Genomic DNA, 20,260 nt, shown 5'->3' on the forward strand with positions numbered 1-20,260 from the left:
TTGGGATAGGGACAAGATGTCTTGTGGCAGCTCAGCAAGAGCACAGATAAACTTTTCATTTTGTCATCTTCAGCATCTGCAGATCTCTGCTTTGGCTTAGATGCAGACAGGGACTCCCAGTACATCTGGAAATTAGATGGAGCAGCTCTCAGCACGGTCAGGCAGTATAAACAGTGGTGCTTTTCTCAGATCTCTACCTCGTTTTACTCAAATGTAATATCACAGTGACAGTTGTTTAGAGGGCTGGTGAGATGTCAGGCTCCAGAACTCTGGGCTATAAAACATAGCACTATATGCAAAGAATGATTAAATTAACTATCTGACCTTTGTTAACTCCTGAAAGTCTCCTTCAGGATTACTCTGTGCATGCTTCTGTGACATTCTTTCAAGACAGTTATTTCAGTCATGTATATTCTCTGACTTTTGTCCCAAATGTAGTAATTTGTTAAATTTTATATCCCTTTACTTTTTAACCTTTGGAATTAAAATTATTTCAATGAAAATAAGGTTCTGATATGTTACTCTTTCTTCCTTCAAGAGGTTTATGGTTGCCATAAAGCTACTGGACTATGAATATCAATGTCCTTTGTACCACTGAAAGTGAGTGTGATTCCTTCTCTCTCATTGGCTTATTTTCAGGCAATCTTGCTGAGTCTGGCAGAGTATAGTAGGACATAAGCAGGTCCCTGCTGGATAACTGATTGGTTAAATAAAGGCTGGGCTCCTAGAGGAATGGGCATTCTCACTAAGAAGTGAGCAGTAATATTCTTGACCATAATCCCAAGTCCCTTTCCACTTTTTAAGAAACTATATTGAAACAGTCTATGTATACTTTAATATTTCACCTTTTGTAACTGTTCTTCAAGCTACTTCTCATGTATCTGTATGTTACTCCTCTTTTCTATTATCCACCAAATAACTAGGCAAATTATTAGTTAATAAAAGTGACAATGAGGAAAATGTTTCTTGTATTTCAGACTTCCTGTGTTAAATATTTAACATAAAACAAATTAAAGTGTTTGCAAGGATTATTCAGAGTCAGAGTATACTAAAAGTTCTTACATAAAAGTGAACTTGTATAGGCAACATCAGTCAGACGTGAAGTATTTTCTCTAAAATCAATTGGTTTCAGTAAATTTAATAAATAGGCACTTTTAATTCTGACACACTTTACACTGTCAGTCTGTAAAGAATGTCATATCATTAGAAGAAATACTATGTATTGATTGAGACACCAGAATTGTGGTAGTAATAAGATTCCTTTAGAGTTACCCAACAAGCTGGTCTCAGGTTTTCAAAAGGATACTCCAGGCTACCCCTTCCTGGCTTCACCCACCCAGGTCAATGCTGCCCACACAGAAAGCTCGTCCAGTTCTTGGAGCCTTAAGAGGCCAGGGGGTTCATGAAGGAGAAGTTACGACAGATGTTGAATACTGCCATATGTCAAGGCAGAAGCTACAATTCTACAATCATACAAATGACCTCCTATAAAATGAGATGCTCAGTAGCACCTGGCAGGTGGTATTTCTAGAAGCAGTTCCCACTCAAAAAACTTATCTATATCACAGAGATTGTTCTTACCTCTGATAAGGTGACTCATGTCCTTGCAATTCACAGGAAAGTTTTCAAAAGCTGATGTTTTCAAAGATGACTTAGGGATTCTTTCCACCATTAGTTAATACTGATGTTCTAAATCATACCTGTGCTTTTGAAAATCATGTGCGTACAAAAGCATTATCATCTCCTCTCCAATCCTACATATTGTACTTATGGATATTTAAATTACACCTACTTATATATATATGTGCATGTATTGTATATAGACGGGTGTATATCTATCTGTCTATCTATGTATTTATCTGTATCTATACACACACACATACGTAGGTGGGTATGTATGTAAAGTCCCATTGGTCCCACATCAAAAACAGTAGCGGTACTGTAATGATTGGCAGTGCATTTTTAATATTAGTTCTGTAGACATTTCAAATTGGTGTGACTGTTAATAAGCTATAGAAAATTGGTAAACAGCTCTAATTAGCCCTTTCAGTGTGTCAGTCCACAACAATTATCCACATCACGGGAAGATACTACCAAGCAAAGAATATTTTTTCATTCCCAGGGTAGCTTTTCACTGTACATTTTTGCATTTACGTGACTTTAAAAAGTTTCCAGTACCTTTATATTATTATCTTTGCCTTGATCACTAAAAGTAATAATTGATGGGGAGAAAAATGTTAAGAAACTGTTAGTACTTCTCCTTTCTCCATTCTTCCTCCCCCCCTGCAAGTAATTAAATGTGTTATGAATATGAGGAGGTATATTGTATAGAAAGTGTTTTCCTAAGTCTTTGATTCTCAGTTTTCATGACTTTCTCAATGGAAACAATATGATTCCTAACAGCAGATAACCAGTATCAAAGAAGAGACAAGAGAGACAGAATCTCAAACTATCCTAGAGTGATTGAAAATTTATCTGATTTCATAAGAAACTAAACAATGAGTCCTTTTTTTTTTCTTCCTATCCAGCACCTATAGCTGTAACACTGAGCTCTGTTCTCCATTTCTTTTGGAAAGCAAGACTCTGAAGTTCCATAGGAAAGACTAAAGACAAGGAAAAAAGCCCAGTTAAAAACAGAATTACAAATGAAAACAATTTGAGTAATTCTTATGTTAGGTCTCTGATACTCAGCATATCGGAGCAAGACTTATATTGGCTCCACTTCTTTGTCCTATGAAGACTTGAAATCAGCTGATATTTGAAGTAAATAGGAAAAGAAATCACAATGTGTAACAGAAGTAAGATGAATTAATATTCTACAAAAAAAAAGCAAATATTGTCAGTGAAAAACTACTGATTTATCTTTTCATAAACTCAAAATCTCCTGTAATCCCCTGTCTTTAAGTCAGAAGCAGCTTTTCTGTTGAAAGCATGTAAATTCTCCTTATGGTTTTTGCCTTCAAGTCTGTTGAGCTGCATTTCCAACAGCCAAAACTTTTGTCAGTCCGTGGTAAAGAGAGGCAAAAAATCTAGTTCAGTCTTTGAGGCAAAGAATCTTTTGATTGTGTTCACACTGTTACACTCTAAAGTTCAATGAAGAAAAATTAAAATAATTAAGGAAAATAGGACTTGCTGTAACACTGGAGTGGGTTTAGGGTGTGATTTTTCTCATTATTTTTCTTTACCTCCTTGTGGGTTTTAGTTTTGAGACATGAGTACCACAGGACATTAACTAACTGCTGCAGAAAGACCCTCTAGACTACACTATTGCTAGTGCAGTTGTCTTCTGTTTTGAGGACACTCTGTGCGCAACAGCCATTGAACAACCTGCACAATTTGTGTGACTGAAGTGGGAAGTGGTGTCAAGGTTCAGGTATAATTACTTTTAACAATCAGGAGCAGGAAAGAGAGTCACTGGGAAGCGAGTGAGAGAGCTTTGTGGAGGAGACAAGCAACTGTCTGTGAGTGGCTGTGGATTGTTCCCAGTCTGCCTCTGGTTCGCAGCCATTAAATGGCTTCATATGGCAGATAGCACTATGTATGTTTTAAGCAGTTGTTGTAGCTGGGCCTGAAATCTTACGTTATTTACTGAGTGAGGGGCCAGAGAAGGTTTGATTGGTAATAATTAATGTAAAAGAAATTTTCCCCAGTTGCCTTAAATGGGAAGCTGGCTGTGGTACCGTAAGTAGAAAGGGTTTAGGAGGCAGGAGATCTTCTAGTCAGCTTCTATCTAAACAGGGAAACTCCTGTGGCTAGAAACATCTCTAGTCCCTTGGACATTTCCCTGCTGGAAGCACACTTCACAGAAAATAGGAATGCTGATTAGAGTTTTCACTTCAAATCCAGCAGTAAAAAGTCTTTAAGGGAAGAGGTGGACTTGGCACACAAGACTAATTTTTAAAGTGTTTGTGTTAGCATATGGCACTCTAAATCTCTAACTGTGCAAAGCTGACTTGAAAGGAGTAGCAGTAACAACATTCAGCCAAGGACTCTGGCAGATCTCTATCTCTACTTTCCAAGAGGAGAGAACTGAAAGATCTGTCTCATTAACTGAATTCATAGACACATTTGTACTCATGAAGATTATTTTGCCATACTGAAGGGTCAAGAGATGTTCTAGAGACCCACAAAGGGAAAACAAGAGAACTGTAATTGGATTACACTGAGCAGGAAAGGTTGAACATGCAGTTAGTAATTTATGTGCACTCTGCCTATACACAGACTGACTTTGAACTTAGTGGTATCTGGCATAAAACCCAGGCAACTGGCTGCAGATAATGAGCTAGGAAGAAGATGTGTTCCTATTTGCTTGTAGGAGGTGTTCAGCTCTTGGAAAGCTTGAGTTCCTAGCTTGTGGTTTGCACCTGATAAGTCATTTTTATTGTTGGATTTCTAAGGAAATGAGAGGAAAGACAGAGGATCACAAATTCCTATGTTTGAATAGATACTGCAGATATAGATACGGATATGGTTATAGATATAGATTAGACATAGATACACATAGATACAGATATATGTGATAACAGTAAGATAGATTAGCTAGCTAGCTAGCTAGATGATAGATAGATAGATAGATAGATAGATAGATAGATAGATAGATAGATAGATAGACAGATAGATAGATAGATAGATGCTTTTCAGTAATTCTGAAATGAGGGTCTTTCAGAACCCTTTTCACTGAAAGCTGTAACCCTGAGGATTGATAGTAGTAATTTTTCAGTTATTTTTAACTTAAGAATTATCTGTGTTGTGGACAAGGAGAGCTATGTAGTGAGAGTTGCAGTCCAGCAGTACCACTGGCTTAAGTACTGCCTCAGAGTAGTATAGCTGTTTGTGCACAACAGAGAATCCAAGCTAATAATACCTGGAAGAGTGAGTTCGAGTCCAAGAAAACCTCCTTCTCTATCTTGTATGTGATGTGCCTATTAACATGTTAATTTTTTTCCATAGCATATTAGTTATTCTGTCTGGATCATGAAAAGATGACTTTGTCCTTCTTGCTTGATGAAATTGGGTGTTTATGTCTTAGTCTTTACAAGATTAAGACTGTCTTTACAGATTAAGACTGGCCTTTAGGAATCTCAGGTCAAGACCAGGGAAAAAGTCTGGTGCAAGGTAGATGTATGCTTGGTGAAAGAGGATCAGATCAGGGAATGGGCATTAAGCAAACTGAGCATACATGAATCCGTGGGCACTGATAGGATGCACCGACAAGTGCTGAACTGGGAGATGTTATTGTAAGGCCACTCAAAAGGTAATGGGCACAAATCAAAACACATGATGTTTCATATGAGCATCAGAAAACTCTTTTTATTGACAAAGTGACAGAGCATTGACACATAGAGAATTGTGGTCTCCATCCTTGGAGGTATTCAAAAGCCATCTGGACACAGTCCGGGCAACTAAGTTGAAGGTTCCCTTCTTCAGTGGGGTGGAGTTGGACAATGTCTTCCAGAAATCCCTTTCAACCTCAGCCATTCTATGGTTCTGTGAAAGATCACAGATTGAGTTGCATTTGAAAGTAAATTACTGAAACCGTATGTGTACAGACATATATTGTGCTACAGAAAAGTCATCATAGTGCTGCCATTATATGGTTCTTGTACTGGGATTTTTACTAAGTAAATGTGTCATTCTTCCACTAATTTTCCCCATTAGATGACAAGGACATGAGTCAGTTCTTTGTATACCAGTGATTGTGGCTTGTTATAAACTCAAATATTTCCCTTGAGAGGTTGTTATTATCAAGACATCACTGACTAAAGGACTCAACTTCTCCATTCACAGAGACTGACATAACCTGTTAAGCAGGCAGTCCTTAGATGTACTTACTGGTCACAGGAGCAGAACATTTCCCAGAGATTTGTGACCAGCCAGGCAGGGTCTAGAGGGCTCAATGCAAACTAGCATCGTTAACCTCAGAAAGCCATTAATCCACAAAGTTCTGTGCTGTCTTTATTATGAGTTAAGAATGAAAAGGAGGTTTAAGGAGAGCCATTTGATTCTTTTTCACTAGTTTTGTCTAAAAGATTATTTCTCTCTCTCCTGCTCAGGCGTCAGGTAGTGCTCAAACTGGTTGCTTCTTTTTTTCTGTGTTCTCAATGCTGAACATAATGGCTATTTGTTAGGTCAGCACGAAACAAGTTATTGATTGAACAGGTATCTGTATTGCCAAAATGGAAAGAGGAATGGTTAAAAGATTTTAGGAAAAATGGAAAGTAAGACCTAGCATCTCTGTGAAGGCAAGAGAGTATGGATTCCTTGGGGTATCACAACAGTGGATCTCAGTTTTTTCTTCCCAAGAGTGGTTTGCAGAGGGTTAATGTTGATACATAGTTTTCAAAGCCATGTTAAACTTTTGGAGTAAAATTTATAGGATGATATCTTTTATTTCATTCATTGGGTAAAGGATAAAACCTCTTCCAGCTTGGCTGCTATGCAGGTCTTAAATGAAAAGTACAGTGGGAGATGGAAGCCTGGCAAGATTGTTCTCCATACAAAGGTGAGTAAACCATAGGGCCCACTGAATATCTGAGAGTGAGACTAGTGGAATCCAGTGTGTGTTTAAAGACAGGAGAAGAGATCTAAGCAGAGATATGAGCATCAAATCCAATAGTGTCACACAGATACTTCATGTCATGAAATTCAACAAGACCAAGTGCAAGGTCCTACACATGACTCTGGGCAATCTCAAGCACAAATACAGGCTGGACGTGGAATGGGTTGAGAAGTGTTGGTTAATGAAAAGCTCCACATGACCTGGCAATGTTCTCTCACAACCTAAAAAGCCAACCATGTCCTGGTCTGCACCAAAAGCAGCATGACCAGCAGGTCAAGGGATTCTCCCCCTCTACTTCACTCTAGTGACACCACATCTGGAATACTGTGTCCAGCTCTAGGGGTGCCAACACAAGAAGGACGTGATGGACCTGTTGGGAGTGAATCCAGAGGAGGACTATAAGCACATCTCCTCTGAAGACAGGCTGAGAGAACTGGGGTTCAGCCTGGAGAAGAGAAAGCTCTGGGGACACCTTAGAGCCCCTTCCAGTACCAAGCTGGGTGCTACAAGGAGGCTGGAGCTGGACTTTTTACAAGGTTACGTGGTGATAGGACAAGGGATAATGGCTTTGAACTGAAAGAGGGTATGTTTACATTAGATGTTAGGAAGAAATTCACTGTGCTGAGGCAGTGAAATGGGTTCCACAGAAAAGTTTTGAATATCCATCCCTGGAAGTGTTTAAGACCAGGCTGAATGGGGCTTTGAGCAACCTGGTCTAAGAATGGTGTCCCTCCCCATGCCAGAGTGTTTGGAAATGATATTTAAGGTTACTTCCAATGCAAACCATTCTATGATTCTGTGATAGCCTTTGTTAATGAAGGGTCTTAAAGGGGAAGGCTTTTCAAATTCCAAAGAATCATCTCACCATCAGAAAGCAGATACTTTCAGGGAGATTGAACTCCATCTGATGTCCTCAGCTCTTTGCTTCATCTTTACATTCAATCACCTTTAGGCAAAAAAAGATAGTTAATTAGCATCACTTTTTAAAAGAAACAGTAACAACTTCCTTCACCAAAAAGAAATACCTGTGAAAGGAGAAATAATGATAATGACTAATGGTATTATTTTTAAATTACTCCTCACCCAGAGGTTTTATGTCATTTTCCAATGGATGTGAACGTTCATCTATTTTACCAATGGATAAGCTGTGACACAAAGAAGAAACAATTTTTCAGCATTCGTTAAGCTGGTAGATCCCAAATTGTGGCAGTGCTCTGTGCATCATCTCCAGGGTACATAAACCTACCACTATCTATGCTTACCCATGAGGTAAGCACATCCACGGGTTGGCCCTATTCCCATTTTAGATCCAGTCAGATCCCCATAGACATGGGCTATTTTGTCTAAATGAGTGTTCCCCTGAAAATCAGTAGAATAAGTTCTGTGTTTAAACCACTCAATGTGTGCATGATGAGCTCTATGACTGTGATCCTCTGGGTAATTTTTTAAACTTGCAATATTTTCTGCCTTTGGAGCAAAAAGCATCTGCCTGTTCCTCGTTAATTGCTGGTCAGTCTGTGTTAAGCCAACTGGTGGCTGGTGGGAATGAGATGTCTATAAAGGTTAAACACATTTGTCAGTCACGAAGGGGAGCTAGTTACATTTATTGATGTTTAAGTGACATTCTCAATCTGGGTCCAGCTGCCTAGCAGGATTGCAAAATGAACTGAGGTCATGGGCCTCCAGATAGGCTCCTTTTGGGTGTGTGTTTTTTTCTTGGTTGAAGAAGTACAACATGAAATGAAGCTGTTTGTTTGTTTGTTTGTTTGCTTTATGTAGAATGGCTTGAATATGATCCTTAAGTCCTGAATTATATTTTTTATTACGATAAGAGACTGCAAAAAATTGAGGAGTGAATTTTTCTTTTAAACCCTATGAAACAGTGTTGTGTAAGCAAGTACAGTAGCTGAGTAATTATATCAGCAAACATGTTCAACAGTTTTGCTTCCTTGTTTTTTCCATGCAAAACAAATAACAAGAGTCACCTCCTAAAAAAGTGCAAGTACTTTCTTAGTTAAACAGCATTGGACTCTGGAGAGATGGACTCTGTTCTTAGAATCACCAGCAGCACTTCCACTGAAGAGTAAATTTACTGAGTAAATATCCCTGGGGAGAAGCTGCTAATTAAGGAGCCTGTTTCTTAGCCAGCTGCTCCTAACCAAAAAAACAGTGGTTCATTTTTAAATATCTAGGCTATGAAGAGAGACACTGCCACACTGAAGCTGTGCAAGTTGCCAGACAGATATTTTGTGGTAGAGACAACTGAAAACTGTCATGTGCTGTTCTGCAAAAATACTTTATTTTTTTATTTTATTTTTTCATAATCAACATCAAAAACCTCATTAATATATTCTACCCTTTGTTTAATTTGTGCTTTACTTAAGTATTTTCTCTTTCAGCTATAGCTTGGGTGAGTGTGGAGGGTGCAGGTTGTGGTGTAGTTAATGCCTTGCAGCGTGACAAGGGTGACTGCTGATTTGAGACAGAGTTCTGTTAGTTCTAAACTTTTTTTTCTGGGTGCCTCTGAGGCAACAAAACATGCAGGAGTAGTCCGAGACCCTTTTACTAATGCAGTGTTTCATTATTTCATACATACACATTTTCCCTAAATCAGAGTTGTCAGCTGCCCTGATTTACATGATTTTTCCTGATGTTACATGATGGTGATAAATGTGTACGTTTTTTGTGTGCCACCCACATGTGCACACTAAATTAACCTCTGCTTCTCTCACTGTCACAAGATGTCTTGCCAGCTGCTCTAGCCAGTTGAAGTCATTAAAAAGTGCTATTGAAGTTGGCAAGAGTTGCTGGGTTCAATCTAGGCTCATTTAAAACCAGTTTCCATAAATGAAGGTCCTGCAGAGAAGTCTCAGACTCCAAGGGCATGTCATTCCCTTCCTTGCTGTTTGGTTCTTCAAGACTAAATGACACAAGACCTGTGGTCCTGGTGATATGTGTGACAAGAGCTTTACTTAAGACTGATGGATTTACAGAACAAATTCCTGGTATCTCATTTCTCTTTTCTGCAAAGCTGCTTTAATCTTTTTGCCAAATACCAATCACTGGGTGAGATCTTTCAAACCAGGGAGTCTTTTCCTGAGCTAGGACACTCTCTGTAACATTTTCCCATGCTCCATTTTCTAGATGATTATTTAAAATTACTATTTCAGTACAAGCTTTGGGAGTCCAGAATAAATGTACAGGTGGTGGGCATAGGCCACAAAACTGTCATATGTTTTTGATGTTCCACTCAGGCCCTGCTGTAGACAGAGGCAAAAGAAAGACAGCTCTCCTGTTGCCATGTTCAATCAGCAGAGGATTGGGGCATAGAATATGTATTATCATGGCCAAGGTATTTCTTCACTCTGTGCAGTGTGGGAATACTTTTTTGTTCTTCAGGCTGAACACTTTGAAATCTCCACCAATTTTATGTCTTTTTTACCACTAGACTTCAGAGCTGTCCTCAGCAAAAATAAGCAGTTTGAAGGCCCCATGCTATTCCTGTAGGTGCCTGGAGGTTGGTTATGCTAAACTGGATCATTAGTGTTCTTCTGGCAAGTACTAGTGCTGGCCTCCATCATCATTGAAAGAGTGTCCTGGGAGTGTTCTGTTTCAGAAAAGCCACCTCCAACCTAGTCACCAGCATGTGATGGCATAAATACTGCCCTTTGGTCTCTGTTTCCAAGGACTTCCCTCTGCACAAGGGGACCCCCAGGAATCCTGTTAAAATGTCTCTGTAGCTGTTTGATATCATCAGACAGATTTCATTGAGCTCTATAATCATGAATTACAATACTGCAGGTTACAGATCATACAGTGATATGTATCAAGCCAGCTTTGATACTGGCAGTGGTCTCATCACAGTAGCATGGCAGACCACATGGAATCATTTTCTCCAGAAATGGTGAAAAAAGGCCATGCTGTGCTTGGTAAGACTATGCCTAAGAGGAGCATGCTCCTCTCTCAGGCTGTCCTGAAGCTAGCACAGCATATCTCCATGCTGATCTGCAGTTTGCAGAATTTGAAGCTGAAGGGGATGGATGACTGCAATAATCAACTGTGAATCTACACTTACCTTACACTGCTAGGGTAATAGGCCCAGTAAAATTTTCCAGCCCAAGGCCAAAAGAATGATAAGTCTCTTTTCCTTTCCCTCCCTCCTTTATTGACTTAATAGAAATTGCCTCCAGCAATTTCACGTACATTAGAGAAGGAACACAATAATCCATGTATCACTTGTGCATTATGACACTCCAGGTGTGCATGCTCAGACATGGGCTGCTGAAAAGAGGATGACAGGCATGACTGCAACAAGACTTCCAGAAATTACACTGCTCGTGATTAGTGTGAACCCCTATTGTGAGGCAAAAAGGATGCAAAATAGAGAGACAATAAAGAACAGGGAGAGCTGGTGTATGCAGAGAGTTTTATTTGCAGTTGCTGATGCTGGGCTGATGTCAGGGAGAAAATCAGTGGACCAGATAATGAAAATTCAGAGGACAAAAAAAAATCTTAATAATAGTCCTAATTAAAAATCCATTTATTTTGCTTATCAAGTAATAAATTGACAATTTAATCTACCAGACTGACAGTTGGTCTGTAATTTGAAAACAGAAGTTTTTGTACTGAATGCAAGGAAAAATCAGCTCTCAGCTACAATGGTATAGATTCCCAAACAGCTCTTGAAAGATGAGCCCATGTACTTCTGGTTTATATTAATGCAAATTTGACCCCAGGCAAAATGCCAGCTTGAATTCAATAGTTTTGAAGAGCAGCTGTCCATAAAAAAAAATGTTGCCATTGGAATTCAAAGCAATTTGACAAAATAAGATGTGATTCATTGATCTCTTTACATAATTTAAGGTGAAATTGCGCCACTGCAGAATGTAAGATATGTTCTTATTGGATTTCAAGAACCTCCTCCATTGTTCCCCAACAAATGGAACAGATGGTTTAAAATCAGTGCAGCTTTGACAAAGTCAATGGGTAAATTCCTGTTTGTGGCAGCTGAGAGCCTAGATTGCATGTCATGCTGGCTCTCTTTAAATACAGATGTACTGGGTGCTATTGCTGTTCACCTGCCTATGGTAGTACCAATTATATTTTATATACGTGTGTGTTCATAGCATTTAAAAAGAGCAGAGAAGTTTTTTTTCACATTTGCAAAATAAGGTCACAGACCAAATTTAGGTCCTGTTCCATTTCTCACTTTACACTGCTTTCAAAGGCTCCAGGTAAGAGCCAGCCTCTAAAGTACTTCTGCTGGGACACGATTTTAAGTTTGGACTAACCTGTTAAACTATAACATTTTAGTTTCAGCTTGTTCTGTGTGGTCATCTCAGCTCTGGTGTGCAGGGTCAGGCAACCTTTCCACTTTTTATCAACTCTCCCACTGTCCTGTGAGCAAATTTGAACGAGATCTCTTAACTTCCTTGCACTTAGGCTTCTTTACTCCTGTATTTCTAGAGTAAAGTGATTCTAAGATGTTTATGCTGTTAATCCCTGTTGTTGCATCTTTCATTCAGTACTGTATAATGTGATTGTGATTTAAGTTTGAACCTTAAAGTGTGACATTCATGGTGACAGACAGTAGCTACTTGTCCTCACTGTGCAGTGAGGGTCAGGAGCTTTGCAGTATGATTCAGGGCAGCTGAATCAGGACCTATATTATCACACTGAATAATGTAGCAGTTTTTACTGACCTTGATCTCTTCACAAATTCCCCTCTAATGTTCATGACTATGTGTGAGAAAGTAAATGCCTTTTATCCTTTTTTTTTATTATTATCACTTTAAAAGCTCTCCTGATCTAGCAGGACAATCAGCTGAAAAGCCTTCATCCTAGTAGTTTGTTCTCATTTTTCCTCTTGATTTTGGAAACTTTTTTCCTATCCTACAAATCTCAGAGAGTGTCAGTGGTTATCTGGGATATACTGAATTTTGTAATAATTTTTTAAAAGTACATCTCTTAGGACCCAAACATCCTGGTGAGGCAAATGGAGGCAGAATGATCTTACCTGGACTAGGGGTCCCATCTGGAGTGACTACCAACTTCACTGTGAGGTGTGTAGAGGTGGAAAAATTCCTTCCCTGCAGGAAATTTTTACCTTGTTTAAAGCTCTTTATGAAGTGGTTTTACAGTAGCTTGTAGGACAACAGAGCTGACTTTACTGAGGGAGGACTTGGAAAGTTGAATGTCCACACTGTGTACTGAAGAAGTGCCCCAGGGCTTCCCTCGCTAACTCTAGATCTGCAAGCCGTCTTGCAGCATTAATATGGCTGAACACAGAACCCAAGCAGGGCTGTTCATTCCCCTTTTTGGACACAGTAATGAAGTAGCCCCTGAAGAGCTATTTTAACTCTTTTAAGAACTGGTGGTGTTCCATTTATTTTGGTTGCTGATACATAAAAAGAGTTAAAAACATTTCAGAATTTTTCTTCTCCCTCCTTAATTCCCAGAAAAGGATGCTTGAAAAGATTACATCAGAATAGATTCTTTTCCTTTTAAATTACATATACATATATATACGTATATATATAGCTCCATGTGTGTGTATGTACATATAATCCCTGCAGTCTTTTGTTGAAGGACTAAAATTCATACTGGATTCCTTGTTTTCTTGTGCATTTTGATTTGTTATGGTAAAGTTATTTGTCAGAAGTCAGAATGCTTTTTTTGATACAAAGATTGAATGAGATGTTTGGCATTCATTTGAATATGAATTACATTAATTCCTTGAAATATATCAGAAGCAAAAGTAAAAATACTTTTTCATTGCATGTAAATGGAAATGTAAGTATTGGGCCTTTAAATGTTTGAAATTAAATTATAATTCTCACAGTTGTCACTGTCTTCTGTGTTGTCTGGATGAAATGGAATGGTAAAATCCAGCAATATTAGTTTAATAGAGCAGCATGCCCTCTGCTGGAATTGATCCCTCACAGGATATTGCAGATTCTGTGGCAGTGCTCAATGTCTGACCTGCAGACAGGCACACTCACCTTTGATATACTTAGTTACTCATTAAGATATGTTTCTCCATAGCTGAGTCTATTAGCCTAGTAGGATGGAAAACTACAGTGAATTATTTTCTTTACAATTTTTCATTACAGTTTGAACTCTTTCATTTCACTTCAACCTCTTTCTTGACTTATTAACCTCATTATTCCATGGCAATAAAAAGAAAATGAATTACAAGTTGAGTAAAGTTATTGAATGATATCTCATTATTGACACAGGTTTTATGCATTCAATTTTACTCTGCTTTTAAGGAAGTTTACAGGTCCGATACAAACTGAGTAAGGATGGGCTCCTCATTTTCACCATTGACTCTGGAAACTTTGCCAACCGAGAGCTGCACCATGTGAAGATTAACAGAGAAGGCAGAGAGCTCATCATTCAGGTATGCCATGGCTTATGTTGAGTGTTAAATAATGCTTCATGCCACAAATGCAGGAACAGTTTTCCCAGAGAAACTCTGGATGTCCCACCCCTGGAAATGTTCAAAGCCAGGTTGGATGGGGCTCTGAGCAACCTGGTCTAATGGGAGGTGTCCCTGTCCACAGGAAGATGATCTCTAACCATTCTGTGATTCCATGAATCAGACTCCCTGATTTCAATGCCTAATTGCCAGAAGGAGGCAAAGGTTTCACACTGATGTGGTGCAACCAAAGCTGATTGAGGAGCAGGGCAGCTCTATAGCTCAGAGCAAAGCTCCATTCAGACCCAACAGTGGTGTTTTCTGATGAGGAATCCTTCCCTTATTTCTGACAGTCTGTGAATTATGAAACACTTTTGGCCAGAAGTTCATCTGGACTGTTGGAGTAGTTCTGGAGCTTAGGGATGTCTGTGTGACCTGTAGTCTCTGCGGAAGCACGAAGTATGGGTCATTAAAAAGCTGAGAAAGAGAGAGAAACTGCTAAGGTATGAGCACCTGGGAATGTAATTTCATTTAGGGTATGTGTTCCCAGATGCCTGATCCTCTCACAGAAAAGGGAATGCAGGGTGCAGTCACCATGCGCATGACAGTGCCCTGTCCTAGAAGCAAGCCATGCTGAATGTGACAGCCTCATGAGAGACAAGAACCCTTCTCTGCCTTGTTTCTCTGCATCACCTGTTTTTTCCAAGGCAGGGAGAAGAGGACCATCTTGCTGGTCCATCTGCTTTCTTTCTAAGGGTAATTATAGCAGTTCATATTGCAAAACAAGTTGGCTAGATCTGGACAGCAGTCATTAAACAGGGAAGGGTGGCAGAGTCTATACAGAGGTTGTGACTTAAGGAACAAAACGAGAAGACAGAAACATACAGTGCTACAATTTTCCTTTCCTCTACAGTTTCTATGTCTGGATGTTAAGATGATAAAGCAGCACAAAACCATGGTGGGTAGACCTGATTATCTAAGAAGGATTATGCTAAAAGCCAGGGTTTTCCTAAATTGCCATTCTTCTATTGTCTGCTGCTCTCTGGTTTTCTTCTGTGCAGAACTAATTCTTCACAATACATTTATAGAGAGGCCTTCTTTGAGTGTATTCTGGAGTGACTAGTGACTAGACATGGATTTTGGGAAGTGGAGGGATTTTAGTGTCAAATATTTTAAGCTTTTCTGCAGGGGAAGTTTCTTCAAAGCCCTTTATATGACTATTCTAGTATACCTTTCAGCTTCTCATGCTAAAATCAAAGCACATTCACTTTGCTATCTTTAGAAAGTGAATCACACTTGGGGGCAGAACTAACTGATTTGCAGCTGAGAGCATACCCAGAAGTTTGCAGTACAGTGGGATCCAGGGGTGTCTACATGCTGTTGTAATGAAGTAATTTTATTGACCTCTTCCAGGTTGATCAAGTTCTCAAACTCAAACACAACTTTTCTGAGATTGATTTTAAGGCCATTAAATCACTCACCTTGGGCAAAGTCACAGGTAAGTTCTTCTAAAAATACTCCTGATTCATCAGTTGTTATAGTGCTGGAATTAAGCTGTGCTGTATGTTGGGATTTTGATAGGATTGGTGGGGTTTTTTGATAGTTTTGCTGTAAGAGTTGGCTTTAGCATTCCAGTACTCCTATTTATATATCTCATCAATGCAAAAATTTGGCAGCTTTACTTGTTTGCACTGATAGCAATATTAACTTCTCCCACTGCTCCCTCCAGTAAAGTGATTCATAGTGCCTATGTGACTGCAATAGGATGGCACCTTAACCTAATGATACCATTTTGCTGACTGCAGCTTGTCCTCTCTAGCCATTTCTGTTTCCTAATGATAAGAACAGCGCAGTGAGCCTTCATGCTCTCTACCCTTTTTTCACTCCCATTTGAATTCTGCAAGCAATATTTATATTACATATAGCACTGAGGCCACAGTTCTGTGTGTCCTGTGGGTGGACTTACTTGATCTTTTCTCTGCCACACTACAAAGCCATAACAAGACCAGAACTTTTTCTTGTTTGTTGTCAAGTATGTCACACACTTTATATAAGAGTCTTATTCTTTCCCAGTGAGATTCTAAATTCTTCGTTGGTTATAGACTTCTCAGTCCTGTGTTTGAATGGGCCTCCATATCAAGCCTGACATCTGTCTCACTATTGCAAGTTTATGTTCCATTATTACCACTCAAGGCCTGTGGGACTGGCCTCTAGGGAGAAACTACAGACATCCTCTGGTGTCTCTGTGCAATGTAATTGTATGTAATGACAATAGTGCATTCTGCATCACATTTTATTAAGTAGATTAAGAGCATGAACTGATTTTCTCCTTGCTTATATTTAATGTTTATTCAGATTGTAGCCATCTTCCAAGCCTTTGTGGACAGGTCTGGGGACCTGATACTTTTCAGTCCCAGCCAGAGCTAAGCTAAATTTTTCATTTTGTCAGCGGTCAGCTGTAATGCTGAAAAATCTGCAAGAACATTGCTCATTGTGACCTCTACCTAAAGCTTCTGCTATAGACAGCAAATCAATAACCAAGGCTTTTCTAACCAGCAATATGGAACACAGCACAAAGAGCTTCAGAAATGTAGCCAGCAAGCTGACATGGTCAGCTCAGCTTTATGGAGAGAAACTAGACGTAGTCACAAAAATATAATTAACTTCACAGATACAAGTTGTTGCAAAGCCAGAAAGCCCAGATGTATCTAGAGGTCTGGCATTCAGTTTCACTGAACAACACTAACTTCCTTGATTTCTCTCTTGCCCCAAAGTTTATTGGGACTTTGTTTGAGTAATAGCAATAGCTCATAGTCTGTAATGTCACTAAAGCTATAAACTTGGCCATCCAGATGGTGACAGATCTATTGTTGTACTGGGAGTCACACAATGCATCCCAGCAAGTCACTTTAATTCCAGACTAATCCTAATTCAGATTTCTTCTTTCTACATTAAGTGAATTTCCACAAACTTTTTCTTCTATATCAGGATTTAATTTTCCAGGTTTTATCCCAAAAAACCCAAAACAAAATAAAAAATCCTACTGCTACAGTGTCAGAGTTGTATCAAGTGGAGAGCTGGACATTGTCATTTGGGGAATGTAGAATTTATATAAATATGTTAAACCATAATTGATGCTATTTTATGGGTAAAATGTTGACTATAACTTCTTTTAATGACTCACCAGGTGAGTACTGGTGATTTAAACCTGTATCATCCACGTTCTTCTGTGTCATTGCTCTTAACCTCAGCAAAGCATAAACTTCCAGAGGCATGGGATGTTTTGAAATAGACCAAGACTTCCCTGTAGTGTTTATTTTGGATGTCACTGGGATTATGCACCTAAAGGCATTCACTGGGAACATTTAAGTGTCCATTGAACTAGAACCATATAAAAAAACCTGTTCTACATGGCCTACATATGGATGCTATAATCTTCTGAAAAACTGTCTCCTTTCCTGTCCTACCACTGCTCGATCATTTGTCTGCTATAACAGCCTGATCCTGGCTGCTTAACCAGATGACTATACCACCTTCTTTCCTGACTCCACCATTTATTTCCCTCTAATTGAGAAATCTCAAAGAGATCTTCCAGCAGGACATCATAAAAGCTTGAAACTTCTTCCTCACAAGATTTTCTCATGATAAGCATGTTAGCACAGCTGGAACCTTTGAAAACTGCACTTTTATACAATGACCAGGTTTTTTTAAATAATAGTGTTTCCCCTGCTTCTAGTCCCCCCAGCCTAACCCCACTGCGCTTTCTCTAGTGAAAAGGTACTTACAGTCTAATACTTTTTTCTTCTTTTCAAACTTGTATTTTTTTCCAATGGCTGCCCTACACCCAGTTCTGAATTCTGGGGAAAAAACCCTCTGTTTAAAGCAGAGGAGTCTCACCTGGAGTTCAAAACATAGGGACACTGCCACAGACTACTTGAATGACCTTGGGCAGGCCATTTATGTGCAGATATAAAGGTAAGCAGGCATTTTATTCCCACTGGAACCAGTCTGAACTTTACTATCTCCCTTCTCTATCAGTAAAGCATAGGTAATAGAACAGCTCTGCATCAAAAGGGTGCTGGGAGGATAAAAGCATTAAAGGCTGTGAGCTCTTCAGATCCACAGTAATGGGACCATATAGCTGCCTTAGAAAGATCAATCTAAATATAAGTGTGGCTTTGAAGACAAGGGAGTAAAAAGAAGCATCATTCAAGTAGCCAACAGACATTTTTGAATTCATCCTCACAGCATCCAACAGCAATAGCAAAATGTTTGTTTTCTGTAGTGTATTGTCATTTTGGCTTCACAAATATATAGGCAGGATACAAAAGGACCTATCTAAAGCTCATTGGTATCAATGGGAGTTTTTCCATGGACTTTAGCGACTACTGGATTCAGGCCCCAAGTGAGTCATACAGTTTATGGCAAAGCCTCAGTGAAATCTTAACTGGAGTCCCAGTTCATTTACTTTAAGTACTCCTTGCAGAGATCATACTGCTGTACTTAACCATATGAACATTCTGACCTAACTGTGAGGCTGGTTTTGCTTTGAACAAGGGATTGAACTGCATGACCTTCAGAAGTGTCTTTCAACTTATTCTGCAGTTCTCTGATCTCTGAGACACATTTGCATATGTTTGGGTCTTCTCTACAAAAAGCTGCTATCCCAGTGGAAAATATAATTTATTTGTTTAGGAGTTTATCTTAATGAATCCTTAAAAACTTTGTACTATTCCAAGTATGCCTGAATTTTTCACCATTTTAGTGAAATGGTGAAAAATAATCCCTGATGCAGAGAAAGTAATCCCATTGTCTGCATATTTGCTTCTAAGCAATTTAATATGGTAGCTGTGTAGGGATATGAGAGTGAAAGGGTAGCACTGAAAGGATTCAAGAGGATTCCAAAGGAAAAGCTTGGAAGTATTTCTTTAACATCTGTTAATGTTGACTTACTTTACTTGTGTCTTTGTAGTGATCAATTAGCATACCTTCCCACAATGGTAAAGGATTGTGTATTTTAGCACACAAACATGATATCTTTTGTCTCTAAAAGCCTGAAATGAAGCACACTCAGCTTGTAAGATTCTTTCCACTGAGTCATTCAGCTTTGATATAAAGTGTATGTCAAACAAAGTTTATCTGGAAAGTAATTTTCTTAAAATCATTATGTAGGTTCAGAACAATTTTTATGATTTCTACAATAGCTTTACTTATTAAAAGTTCATGAAGAGAAAATGGAATCTATACACTGAAGAGATCAGAACAATCCATCCAGAAGTGATATTACAGGGGGGTAGATGATAATGGGATCATTAAATCACAAAGGGTAAGTTATCATTAACTCTGAAATACAAAATCTGCTCTAAAGAAGTACCTCCTTTTAGAGAGTTCCTATGAAAAATGCTTGTCTTTTTTTTTTTTTATGGAAAGACTTTCCCTTTTTTAAGCTTACAGGATCATAATTTCCTTGATAATTTTAAACTCACAGTCTCAGAATATTGTGCTCTAGCAGTGCAAACAATACAACAGTGGCTGCAAGAGATATTGGCTGAACTCTTGTGGTCACTGCAAGACTCGTTTCTTTAATTCAGAGTTAAATACCTATTACTTAGACAGACCATACTGTGAAAAAAGATATCTTGGGTGCATTTTAGGGTGCCTATAAAAGTTATTGGTTTTCTTCCTACTAGCCCAGTGAAGCATTAAGGAAAATGGAAATTTCTGTGTAGGATAAAAGAGAAGAAGCATTTGGGACCAAGATGACAAGAGTTAAAATCAGCAAATTTTAGCTACCTCAGGCACTTCAAGCAATCCCAGGTCTAAGCCAATAATGCCATCATATCTCTATCAAAAAGAGACCAAATCTTTTCCAACTTTTCCTTCAGCAATCTAGTTTAACATATGATCACACCATGCTTAAATACCTGTTTTCTTGATGATAATGCCATCCAAATAAGTGTCCAATTTCTCTACAGAAATTTCATTTTTAGTCTGAATTCTTGCCACTTGAGTTGATTTATCTGTCTGATCCTGGGGAAAGCATACATTCTTTTGCACATCAACTCTCCATCTTCTTGCATATTTTCTTCTTTTTATAGATTATATTTTCAGCCCATGCAGAATCCCAGATGACTGGTTGTGCTGTGACAGATTAGGATTCATGTGTCAAAAACTGTGACATGTAGCAAATTTCACATTGCAACTCCAAGCAGTGCTTCATTTTCGATGACAAACTGTCTTTCAGAAAACATGCTAAATACATGTCTGAAATTATCTCTGTG

At 38.8% G+C, this 20,260-nt stretch overlaps 1 protein-coding gene across 1 annotated transcript in view; it reads left to right on the forward strand.

Moving 5' to 3' along the window:
• The window catches only part of CNTNAP5 (contactin associated protein family member 5), a 286,664-nt gene that overhangs the window by 254,769 nt on the left and 11,635 nt on the right, over positions 1 to 20,260 (forward strand). The window contains exons 20-21 of the mRNA XM_071562346.1: positions 13,831 to 13,961; positions 15,393 to 15,477. Coding sequence (XP_071418447.1) covers positions 13,831 to 13,961; positions 15,393 to 15,477 — 216 coding nt within the window. The remainder of the gene's footprint in view (positions 1 to 13,830; positions 13,962 to 15,392; positions 15,478 to 20,260) is intronic.

This window comes from Pithys albifrons, chromosome 8, assembly GCF_047495875.1.
Source record: "Pithys albifrons albifrons isolate INPA30051 chromosome 8, PitAlb_v1, whole genome shotgun sequence".
Taxonomy (NCBI): domain Eukaryota; kingdom Metazoa; phylum Chordata; class Aves; order Passeriformes; family Thamnophilidae; genus Pithys; species Pithys albifrons.